Raw genomic sequence first — 12,676 nt, forward strand, 5'->3', positions numbered from 1 at the left:
TATATTCTTTTTAACTTTCCTTGTTAATAATACTTTTATTTCCCACTTTCAAGTATTTTTATTTTATTTTTTCCCTTCTGGTGATTTTAGTTGGCCAGCAAGCTCAAATTTGCCTCTTGTTGGACACCAGCAGATTGCAGGTTTCGTCTTGTTTTTTCTCTTTTTATATTAAACACTTTGATTTTCATTTTTTGGTATTTTTTATTTGCATATGTTGTTTTTATTTCAAGAATTGGGTGGGTCTATTTAAGCTCAAAATGCTAGCAATAACATTTCCTTTCCACTGATTAGAGCTCAGTGTGGAGATTTGTCAGATGGGATTCTTGTATGTTTGGAAATTTTGATTGTCTGTACTTAGTGATGGGCATAGGGAATTTTTTATTACTACAATCTTGATTGCAATAGTAATTTGTCTACAACTAGCTGAAGATAATTTATACTTTCTGCTTCTATGTATTGTGATGCATTAGGCTCTTGCAATGTGGATATGTGATCTTCCCTAATTGATAATGTTCGTTAATTTTCGTGATCTTTCTTTCGTAGTGCGATGCTTTTAGTAGAAAAGACTTCATCTTTGTGGATAATTTGATCCTGTGGCAAGTCAATTTTGTTGTAGCTTTTCAATACTTCTTTGTTATGCCATACTTATAAAAATAAAAAAGACTCTTTTTTACGACTTATGATGGTATTGCTGATCCTAGAGTTTGTTCCATTTTGAACTTTATTACACATTACCCTCCCCATCGCTGGGTTTGTTGTTGTTGTTGTTAGTTGGTAAGCATTCTGCTCATTCAAAAGCCAACCTTTTCATTTTCAGCAGTATAGTTCCTCGAGTAGTCCTGGTTGCGGTGTTAGTTAAAGACACAGCACTTGATCACCTTACAGGGCCCGAGAGGTCACATATCTGTATCCGGTAGCAGTCACTTATTCTTTTAGATTTGTGGCAAAAACTGACTTGCAAGTAAAGACAATGGGGACCTTTAGAGAAATGCCTGTTTTCAGCTCCCAGATTGAAGCTGGAAATTATCTTTGGTTTGGTATTTGGTAATCCATGTTAATCTCATCTCATGATGAGAAATAACTTTAGGACTTCTAATAGGAGGAAAATTTGTCATAAATCGCGTATAGCATCTAGATAGACTGGTTGCAGGATTATCAGGTACATTCATTCAACTCTACTATGTCAAACAGATTGGAGAAATTATCATGCACTTTCTAAATTGTTCGTGATGCATATGCACCTTCTTTGATAGATAATTGATTTCATTGTCGTTTTCCCCGAGAGAAAGCAATTTTTTGGTTCCATTACCTCTTTTTCATCTCCTTGTGCCGACGGTCTTTCGAAAACAGTCTCTCTACCCCCAGGGATAAGGTCTGCGTACACACTACCCTCCCCAGACCCAGACCCACTTGTGGGATTATACTGGGTTGTTGTTGTTTGTTGTTGCATCGTCATGAAAGATCCTTCTTTTTCAGTTGTGGGCATCTGTCGAAATAATGCTTTAGTTCTTGTATACAAGATCAACAGCATTTTGCCGCAGACAAAGCATTTCTCTACTCTAGCATGCTTGGGCTGCTAGTGATCATCTGAGTGACCACAAAATAGGGGACATACTCCTCTGCATCATCTACTTTTTCACAATTTTTTCCTTCTATTACATTAATTGTTCATGACTTCTTCTGAAATCCTTTCAAGCTCCCATGTGACACCATGCTCTTTTGATAAGGGTTGTTTTTTTATCCTTTGTAGCTTCAATATATCATCTTCTTGTTCCTGGTCATGCCTTGTGAATCACAAAGATAATTGTTCATTGGTTCTGGTAGCAAAGATTAGATGCCATATGAATCCAAACTTAGGTGCTCAAGAGATAGGTTAGAATTGGGCTTCTAGGCAAGAAGACAGAGTGATGAAAGAGAAGGTAATTTTCCATTTGGATAAAAGAATCATGCGAGTGCTTAATAGTTGGAATATGTTGCATTATTTGATTGTGTAGAAGATTTAGTATGACTGTCCTAACTAAGTTTGGTTTTCTCTTTGAATATAAGGGGGGAAAAGCCAATTGAATTGTGAAAGAAAAGGGGGAGAGGGAGACAACAATTCATTTCCTCAACCAATGTGAGATATTCTAACATTGCCCTATATACTAAGGGTCAGATACTGGAGCGTGGATAACATAACATTAGGGCTCTACCTTGGGAAATATAACAATAGGGATGTGTATGGCTCTAATACCATGTTATGAAAACGGACTTTGGGCCTAATTCAACCCGAAAAGCTAACTCTAATAAACCGAAGAGGAGCACCGCTAGAAGGAAGTACTATGGAGTCAGGGGCGTACGCAGGAATTTTTATAAGCGGTGTCGAAATTTACAGAAGAACTGGAATATAATTTTGATTATCATACTTTTAGACAAGAAATAGCCTTAGTCTATTGGCTTTGTTGAATCTTAAGTTAGAAAAGGTCCTGGGTTCAATTCTACTTCATCACAATTTTTAACCACAAAGGCTGTCTTAAATATTTGCAAAAGAAAAATGTACTAGTTGAGGTTTGAACCTTTGACCTCTTAGAGCAAAATCAAGCACATAACCTACACACCAAGACACAATTTATGTTAAGTGGTGTCATTTTTTTCTACTTATCCGTTTCTGTACAGTATTAACACATATATTTAGTAAAATTTTCCGACGAAGCGGTGTCGCGTGACACCGCTTCGGTAAGCGTGCATCCGCCCCTTTATGGAGGAGGTTGATTCTTGCAAAATACAACTATTAATGAGCATAAGTAGCTTTCTTGATAGTATTATGGCCACATATGGGTTATGCACGTGGAGAGGTAATCATGAGGGGAGTGAAGGATTTCTCAAGATTCATCGGGTCACGGTCGAATTGTATCGGCTATATGTTCGGTGTGGAGGCTTAATCTTGAAGGAAGAATTCCCAACTATTTTTTGTAACAGTTGATAAGCATGCCATGATACCTTAAATGCTCGAGAGTGATAAAATACAAGTATGTGGGGAAGCATTTTTTAGGAGATCCATCCAAGATTTGAATGTGATGAAGTGGATGGTTACCTTCAGAAGATATATTGCTAGATATATTGCTGTATGTAGTTTGGAAGAGTGATAAAATGTCATTTTTTATAAGGAAAAATTACAAAATATTATGGAATGGGCAAGCAGCAACTGTTTTTTAATGAAGTCATACTATAACTACTTACTCAATAGAGGTGATATGAGGACCATGTGGAAGTCAATGTGGGATACTGAAGCATCTAAAGGTGGGTTTTTCACGTGGTATACTATGTGCTAGCTGTGATAGGTATTAGAATAACCTAGGTATACACAAGGAGTGGACCTGGGTTCTAATTTGTGTTTTGCATATGGTTTAATCCATGGATAACAGACACAACCAAAAGTACGATTGTGTGGTAATTTGGAATTTCTCCAAATAACCGTTGGTATGGAGAATCATTATTGAGTGTTGAGGTAGGCAGTCTATTAATCAAGAATGTGGCTTGTTGACAAGCAAATGACCAAAATACTAGAGGCATGGAGGCTTGATGTAAAATGGTTTTTGCTGTTTCAATAATGTGTCTGTGTCTACGTTCAGTCATGGCTACTCTTTGTGGTGTGTATGGTGGTGATACAAGGTGTTCAATGCCATTGGTATGAAGAAATGGTTTGGGGCCTTCAAACTCACCACCACCATCAGTGTAGATTTTTGTAGGAAAACAAGGGGTTTGAATTTAGAAAAATTGTTTGGACCTCGCTTTTGTTTTTAATCGTATATAATCAAATATATTTTGTGACTTGATCAACAAAAATTACATAATATAATCTTTTATCAATTGACAAAATAGGCGAGAGCCCCCAAAGATCACTAAAAACAATTTGTGAAGGCTTCTTGCTCAATAGAGTGTTTTGAGAAAAAGGTTGCCTGTGGCTTTTATTGGAACAACACGAATTACAATGATCAAACTTTGCAGAATTCGAAACTGGAATTGAAAACTTGTATAAAAGTGTCTTGAGCACTCTTTTATTTGGATGTCCTAATTTTCTATGCCAAGACTGCTGAGATTCCGCCTTGTTGGATTGGTAGCTCAAATTGCATTGGTATCCTCGGGAGAGCCACTCGTAAAGTCCTTTATTCTGGCCTTGTGCCAACGGCGCCCCCGTGCTCAAATCCTTCACAAGAAAATCATAGGGAAAAAATTCAATTGATGTCAGGTTATCTTTAAAAAATTGAGACACAGATATAAGGTTATGTTTAATATCTGGGGCACACAAAGTATTCGAAAGCTGAAACCTTTTGTTTGAAGCATTTATTTGAACATGACCAGTGTGAGTTATAGGGATTTTATTACCTTTACCCATTGTAATATCCTCTGTACCAGTGTAGTCATCTAAATGTTGAAGATTCTGAGTATCAGTAGTCACATGATGTGACGCTCCCGAATCAACAATGCAAGGCATGGCAGCAAAGTTTGCCTTGGCTTCCAAGTGATTATGAGAGCATGAGCGGCATACATTGGTAGTATGCCCAGTACGACCACATAACTGGCAAACTGGACGATTTTGTTGGGGAGGGGCTGTTGGATGCCAGTTAGGTGATGATGGTGCATTTTGCTGCTTGGGATTTTTTGAACACCATGGTCGTCCTCGCTTATTGTTGCGAGGTACAAAATTGTTTGAGGAAGCTTTTTGTGCCATTGCAATAGTGATTGAGGATTTTGATTGGTTCGGCTCTTGATGCTTCAGGAGAAGTTCCCGATTCAGAAGCTTGTTATACAATTCTTCATACGAGATAGGTGCATCTCGTGCTTGAATCGCCGCCGAAATCGAATCATACTCAAGTCTTAGACCACTGAGTATTTTGACTACAAGTCGTCATATGGAATAGGAGCTCCAGCAGTTGCAAGTTCGTCAGCAACGTTCCTGATCTCTCGCAAGTACTCAGTCATACTGCGGGAATTTTTTTAATTGTTGCTAAGGAGTTTCAAAGACTGAACACCCGTGTATGAGATTTGTTCGCATACAAGTTACTTAACGAGTCCCACGCTTGCTTGGAAGTGGAAATTTTTGTGATTGCAGAGGTGATCTTCGGATCAACAGATACCATGAATGCATTGCGGATCAACTGGTCCTGACGAAACAGAGTTTATATTTGGGATTGGGTTTCTCTTGTTGACGGTGACAGTTTTTGGTGGTGTTGTCATAGTTCCGTCAAGATAGCCATAGATGTCGTGTCCCAACATCAAAACTCGACTTGGACCTTCCAATTGACAAAATTGATTGGACCAGTGAGCTTTAGAGAAAGTTGGGAACCTGGATTAAATTGAACCAGGTAATTGGTGTTATTAGCAGGGATGATGGAGTCGCTTGGATTAACCATGGATGACATAGAAACTATGAGGTAGGTTTAAAAGAGACGAGCAGACAATTGATTCTCGTCGGGGCTTTGAAAAGCTCTGATACCATAAAGGTGCACAGCAGGAAGAGTATGAGCTTTATTCATGATGTACAAAGCTCGTTAAATACAAAGGATGGACCAAGAATTACTCCTAAATTATACGATAATGAGCTATAATTGACAAACTAAAGATACACCAAAATCTGCACAAATAAAGGAATAAAATAACAGTACAAAAACATCTACACAAATAAAGGAAACAAAATAACAAAGGAGATTCGCCAATACGTACGTGGAAAATATGGATGCTAGGAAGAGGGAAGTGTGGAAAGAAGCTCCTCTTGTGTGTTTGACCAATTTGGGCGTAAAGGAAAAGTAGAATTTTTGAAGGTGTAGAAAAGCAGGATGGAAAGTCAAAGCAGATCTTTTGTTTCATTGGCAATTTTGGTGAAAATGGAACATTCTCTTTTGTATAGATGGGTGGGTGGATCTTTGGAAACATAATGACACTACCTTGGTGTGATATTCAGTGCAAAAATCTTGGCTTTATCAAAATGGAGTTCATTAATTAGAGCAGATCAATTATGCTCCTGGGAAGTGGAAAGATAATGTTCCAATTTCATCTTAACTGGGAAGTGGAAAGATATGAGTTCCTTGCACAGAGAAGTGATGTTTACTTTCTTTATCCTGAAATTCTATGCTTAATACATTAGGTTTGATCTTTCATTTACACTGTTAGTGGACTTGTAAATTTTTTCTTAATCTTTCTTCCATTTTTTTCCTCAGGTGATTTATTCTCCTTTATTGAGAGATCTTAGAAGTAGTAATACAAGTTATAGCCATGGCGTATTCGAGCTTCATGGAGATATTTAATGTGCTTGCAGTTAGCTAAAATGAAGACCACACAGGTTCTTATAATAGAATTCCTTTTTGGACATGTTCAGATCCTTGATGTTTTTCTCTGCTTTGCTTTATGGATTTTTCACTTTTTTGGCATTGCTGTATAATTTTTTCAAAAAAGTTTGTCACTGCAACTTATTGAAACAAACTTATGAATCATTTGACTTGCTGCTTACATTTGTGGCTTATTATTTAAGGCTGAGTGATCTCAGGTCTATAATATAGGTTGTTCCTTTTTATCCTGTAATATTTAACTGTTTATCTATGTTATTTTCTTATAGAACCAGCAAATAATATAATCAGATGACTAAAATTCTGAAACCCTATAAGTTTAGATATTCATTTTTACAACGGAATTCCTTTAATAAGGTGTTGTTCAGATGTGGAACTTTTTGTCATAAATTGTTTATTGCAATAACTGCAGGATCTGCAAAACACAACTGAGAAACAATCTTCCAACCAGGCTTCTCACGAGGCTCAAAGTGATCAGCAAAACAATACAACGGAAACACCTGTAGCAGATTCAGGTTCAGTTTCTGCATCAGGCAATGACAACCGGAAAGTTTCACGTGAAGATATTGAGCTAGTAAGATAGTTCTTTTTTCGAGAACATACTATTATACAAGTGTGTGAATGCGTAGGGGAAGTTTCTGTTCCTTGTAGCACCTTGTTCTTTAACTTAATTATGACACAATTGGTGATGTAGGTCCAAAATTTGATCGAGCGGTGCTTACAATTGTATATGAATAAGGATGAAGTCGTTAAAACACTTCTTAACCGTGCAAGGATAGATCCTGGATTTACAACTCTTGGTATGTATATCAAGAATGCAGTTGTTTGTGATTGTGGTGTTTTATGCATTTGCTGCTTGATTGAAATATGCTTTCTCATATTTATTGTTACTGAGTGGCTATCGGGTCTATAACTTTGGCTGTTAGGTGTCAGTTCTCAGTCCTTTAAACATCTTTATACTGAATACAGTTTGGCAAAAATTGGAAGAGGAAAATGCAGATTTCTTTCGGGCCTACTACATTAGGCTTAAACTGAAGAAACAAATCATCTTGTTCAATCATTTGCTTGAGCATCAATATCATCTAATGAAATATCCTGTGCCACCTAAGGTTCCATTGACTCCGATGCAGAATGGGATAAATACCATGCCAGGTAATTAAATTTATCATTACTGTCATTTCAATTTCATAGCCATTTTTTGTCTTTGTCTTCCCCCCCCCCCCCCCCCCCAATCACCTCTTCCCTTTCTGGCACAACGTTAAACTATCAGTCCCTTTCAAATAGGAGTTAAGCTACTTTAAGAGAGAATGATCTTAATGTTATCTACAGAGCTATTGAACAATACTCTTGTATGCTTTCTTGCCATTGTTATTCATTACCTCTTGTTTTCAGTGCAGTCAACAACTTGCCCATGGGATACCCCGTCCTACAGCAACCTCCACTTCCAGCTGCAGGTCAACCTCATTTTAATTCTATGGGCATGTCCAGTTTCCATGTGGTTAATGGTGTCCCTGCGCCAAGCAACTATCATCCAATGCGGATGAATTCTGGAAATGAGTGAGAATCCATGTTTCCCTTTAAAATTTTGAAATGTGAGACTAGAACACTTTCTCAGCTGACCAGTGTGCCCTATTAGGGTCCATGTATTTCTTATTTAGTGACCCTCTTGTACTTGCATATGCCCAAGTATCTTGAATTTGACTCTACTCCGTTGCAAGTGCATATATTTCATGCTTCATAAATCTGGTGAAGACTCCAGCCACTTCTCATTGTTTAAGTATTACTGAAGGTATAATTGGGTTTAATCAGTGTAGGTTGGTGAAAGAGGTTGCTTTTTTTCTGCACAATCCTCCATACTTGTGTTTTATTGTTGTCCATGCCTAGTTTGTTAATTTTCTTTATCAAGCTTTTCAAATAGGAATAGACAATCAATCTGGTGGAATATAATGTTTTTGGGCTTCAAATGATGAAAAGCTGTTTCTATTAGTTTCTTAAGAGAAATAGCATGACTAATGGCGCTCAACATTTTCCAATCTGCTGACAGTATGGTGGTAGAAACCAGTGTATCTGATGTGGCACCAGCTGTTCCACCTAGCAATGCCATGTCATCAATGTCTGATATGCCTGTAAGCCCTGCATCAGTTGCTTCAAGTGGCCACTTCCCCTTCACTGCTTCGGAGATTTCAGGGATGGGAATTGATACCTCAGCCCTTGACACTTCATTCCCATCTGATGTAGCAAGTTCAGTAGGATTGCAACTTCCGCCAGATAACGGGGTTGGTAATTCTAGAGATATGCTGAGATCTTTTGATCAGATTCCTTGGAATTTCAGTCTTTCAGATCTAACTGCAGACTTGTCAAACTTAGGAGGTAACTTTCTTCATACAAAATTCAAAGTTTTTTTAATCACACGACTCCTGGAAAGCAAATTTTGGTTCTAAGCATTGCTCTTTGAACTTCTTTAATAATTGTGTTGGCTACATAAAGTTTTGAATTTGAGGATTCCTTTCCTGCTCTTAGCATTTTCTAGTCCCGGTTTCTCGTATAGACAAGCTTGTCCCATATTTTTCTTCCCTTCTATCATTTTTTTCTCTTCCTCTTTGGTCTGATTAATTGTAACTTCTGATTCAATACTAATTGCAGATCTAGGATCTCTAGGAAACTATCCTGGTTCCCCTTTTTTGCCTTCCGATTCAGATATTCTGCTTGATTCTCCAGAACAAGAAGATATAGGTGAGAACTTTCTTGCCCATGTAATGTTATGCTCTGAATCAGAAACAGATTGAGAAGTTAGCAAAAGCATTAGCTTTAACTATCTCCACATCTAATGTATATTAATGGCTGGGGTCTTTTTATAGTCGATATTCTTTTTCTTTTACTTTGAAATCTTGTTGGAATCTGGCTCTGATATTTGTCAATGCAATCTGGCTTTCATGCCTTTGTGTGACATGGTTTAATCATGAACATTTAGTGCCACCTGAATGTTCAATTGCAAATTTCTGACTAGCCTGATAAGCCACATTTAACTATTGATACATTGATTCCAGTTCTAGTCTTTTGCATTTGCATGTTAAACTTGCACGGTTCTCTTCTGAAATTATGACTGTCTATTTTTCCCACTTGGAGGAGCACAGTGGTGATCATGTTCTATGCAGTAACAGTGGTATCATCATTATAACCTTTTAGGGGCTACATTGTTTTATCTATCGACCTAATGGTAGCTTTGTTGGTTGTATATCCTAGTTGAGAACTTCTGATATCATCTGTCAAGGCACACGTCAAATGTGTTTACTTTCGCTAAATGACTAGCGTCTGCTATTTCACAATAATACTTCTTGCTTTGCCTTCCCTTTCTCTTACTTGTTTCCTAGACTCCCTTATTCAATGAGGGTATTACAAGTTTACAACACAATGATGTTATTATTCGTGCAAGGCATGTCTAGAAAGTTGTGCTTGTCTTCAGGACCGGGGGTAGAAGCTCTGTAGCTTTTGCTCAAACAATGTGCTTGTATTAATAAATGCATCAAATATGTACACATTAAATTTAGAATCTAGTTATTGGCACTTGAAGTCATCGTTCTAAAATCCAGAACCCATAAAGCTGAAATTCTAGCTCCACCTTTAACTGTCTTGGGATCATGAATAAGTTGCTTGGTAGAAATTTTTCTTATAGTTTATAGATGGCATGACTGCTAAACTTTTTTTCTTTGCTTTGCTTTGCTTTGGTTATGAACTAATAGTTCTCGTGCTTTTGGTTTTGGCTTTATTTTAGTTGAGGAATTCTTCGTTGACGTTGATGCTGCCCCAGGACCTGCAACATGTCCTCAATCAGATGAAGAGAAGTCCTAGTTTAAGTTGAGATGTACGCGTTGTGTTGAATACTATAGTCAAAATAAGGAGATTGGTGCAAAATGATGGTAAAACGAGAGACTGGTTAGGTGAGAATATTGATTTACCCAATGTCACTGTAGGTTTTAACCAAACTTTTCGGGTGCCAAAGGCCTACCCTTCTATTCTTATACTGATCGAGCTGCACCATTTTCTATTCCAAGTAGATTTCACGTCCCTTGCTTGCTCGACTTCCTCTTTGCTTAAAAACAAGGGAATATATCTAGTCGGATATTTCTTTCATTAGTAGAAGCAGGTCAGGATATGTTAATTTCATTCCTTCTGAATATTAAGGTTGTATCTTGATCATTGAACATTAGCAATCAAAAAGAATATGTAAACCAACTATTATACCAATCACCTGAACAATGAGTTTGGATGTATGATTATATGAAAATAAGTTATCGCTACAGTCAAAGTGTATGCAAAATGTTCTCTATTATGTGTTAATTGCAGCTTTCATAAATCTGAAATTTCAACTTCCTTCCCTTCTTTCTTTTCTTTTGTTTTGAGTATGATCAAAATGAACAGTTGTTCCCACATATACTGGTAACAACTCATGAAGTGTAAAATTACGATATTAAAGAGAAACGGACAAGTTTACAAAAAGAATTGACAAATATCACAGTTCTCATGTTCTAAAACTTTAGTAGAAGCAAATTCCAATCTAGCTATGGAAAATAGCGATGGTTTTTTTAAAAAAAAATTAAATAACCAAACTTACCTCAATGGTGCAAACTAATTTCTTTTAATCAAAAATTTTTATACGGAACAGATCAGCAACTTGTGCTTATTGTTGCAATGGTTTAAGCTTCTATATTAAACTAAAGTAAGAATTTAATCTTGCTCATGTCAGTGATGGAGTTATTAAACGAGAAAATGATGATAAAGTTATATTCAGCTCGAGATAGAAAAAGAAGAGAAAAATATAGATTATGTTTATTAAGATGGAAAAAGATGATTTCCACTAGGACCTACTGAAAATTTTGTACTAAATTCAATAAAACTTCCTAAGACAAGTTCAGTACTAATTTTACAACATTGATGTGTCCATAGTTCCTCAATGACTATGAACAAAAATTTACACATACTACCTTCCAGTCCTCCCCCGATTAGAGGGGAAAGTAGCGTCCGATGATGTTACTTCCTCTCTAAAAGGCCGAGTTGATGCATCTGCTATGCTAGGTAACCTTGAAACACTGCCCTTCCCTTTCTTGGCATTTGGTCCAATCTCCTCTATCATGTACTTCCAACCATCTATAGGCCTCCTTCGGCTGAATATATGGGTTTTAATAAAACTAGCAATCTGCATAATCAACATTTATGCAGAGCATAAGAAACAACACCAAACAATAGACCATGTTTTTCAGAACCTTATAAAAATCCGTGTTAATTTTACTTTACTAAATTGCTACATTATCCATTACCGGACAGAATCACAGAGGAATACTTAGTACACATATTAAAAGGAATACAAGTCAAGATAAAAAACATTTTTAGCAAAGGCAAAAAATAATTTACAATGAGGTCCATCTGCCATATGTGGAAACATATATACTATATCCTGTCTACAAATAACTCACAAGTCACAACCAAGTGCATAGAACACTAAAATTGTACAACTGACAAGAACGGGATTGGCAATGACATGAAATTAGAGAATAAAGTACTTCAAGCTCATATTGTTACAGAGTGAAGTTTATAAAGAAAGACCGAAAATGACAAGCCATCATGTTACTGACCAAGGTACGCAACAGCCACCAATTTTCTCGGTCAATGATATACTAGGATTATAAGGCAAGCTACATACTTGGTGAATAATGTAAGGCTAGGATCGGAAATAGAACATGGACCTGCTATCAGAAATGACAAGCTCCAAAGAGAATGTTTACCCCTCCAGAGATGTGGACCGCCAAAGAAAATGAATTGGAAGGGAGTTTCAGAGGCTATATTTGGCCGAAGAGATTTGTTGCAGACACTCAGCTACACTTCACTGGTAATGGAAGGAAACAAGAACAAAAGTTTTTCCCCTTAATGGACACTGCTCAGAGGAAGTACAATTACATTGGTGTCATCCTCATTTACCAAGTGGTAAGAGGGAACAGAACAAGGAATGTGACAGGGCAACTTAACAAAACCTCTATGCATAGAGTTCCATTAAGAGACCACAACTTCAAAGCACCCAAATCCATTTGCAGGAAAATAACTGTGTGACTAGAAAGGCCAATCTCAGAGGAAGGTGGTAGTATTGGCTCTACAATGAAAGAGGAAGAGGCTTCAAGTTCGGGCATTTTTTTCGCCTACATGCTGCTGGGAAATTATTAGGCAGAATATTCTGATAGCCCTTCAACATTTCATATGACAGCAGACTTTAATACGACGATCATTTTCCAAGCCCCTAGAACTAATAGAGCGCCTGGTAGAAGATATGGTAAGCTTATTAGCCTTTTTTTTTTTTTTTTGGG

At 37.1% G+C, this 12,676-nt stretch overlaps 2 protein-coding genes across 2 annotated transcripts in view; one reads left to right on the plus strand and one right to left on the minus strand.

Moving 5' to 3' along the window:
• The first annotated feature begins 56 nt into the window (after positions 1–56).
• On the plus strand, positions 57–10,632 carry LOC109219529. The gene is made up of 9 exons (XM_019383986.1): positions 57–140; positions 6,198–6,319; positions 6,736–6,897; positions 7,018–7,123; positions 7,293–7,475; positions 7,721–7,880; positions 8,368–8,693; positions 8,967–9,056; positions 10,096–10,632. Exons 2-9 carry the CDS (start codon positions 6,284–6,286, stop codon positions 10,170–10,172), a joined length of 1,140 nt encoding a protein of 379 aa, XP_019239531.1. The 5' UTR covers positions 57–140; positions 6,198–6,283; the 3' UTR covers positions 10,173–10,632.
• Positions 10,633–11,116: 484 nt separating this feature from the next.
• The window catches only part of LOC109219530, a 7,836-nt gene continuing 6,276 nt past the window's right edge, over positions 11,117–12,676 (minus strand). The window contains exon 3 of the mRNA XM_019383987.1: positions 11,117–11,517. Coding sequence (XP_019239532.1) covers positions 11,302–11,517 — 216 coding nt within the window. The 3' untranslated portion in view covers positions 11,117–11,301. The remainder of the gene's footprint in view (positions 11,518–12,676) is intronic.

Source organism: Nicotiana attenuata, unplaced genomic scaffold, assembly GCF_001879085.1.
Source record: "Nicotiana attenuata strain UT unplaced genomic scaffold, NIATTr2, whole genome shotgun sequence".
NCBI lineage: Eukaryota > Viridiplantae > Streptophyta > Magnoliopsida > Solanales > Solanaceae > Nicotiana > Nicotiana attenuata.

Coding starts and splice junctions, on each gene's coding strand:
- LOC109219529 (XM_019383986.1), top strand. CDS start 6,284: ATGTGCTTGCAGTTAGCTAAAATGAAGACCACACAG. Junction 6,320..6,735: donor CTAAAATGAAGACCACACAG/GTTCTTATAATA, acceptor CAATAACTGCAG/GATCTGCAAAACACAACTGA. Junction 7,124..7,292: donor TCCTGGATTTACAACTCTTG/GTATGTATATCA, acceptor TACTGAATACAG/TTTGGCAAAAATTGGAAGAG.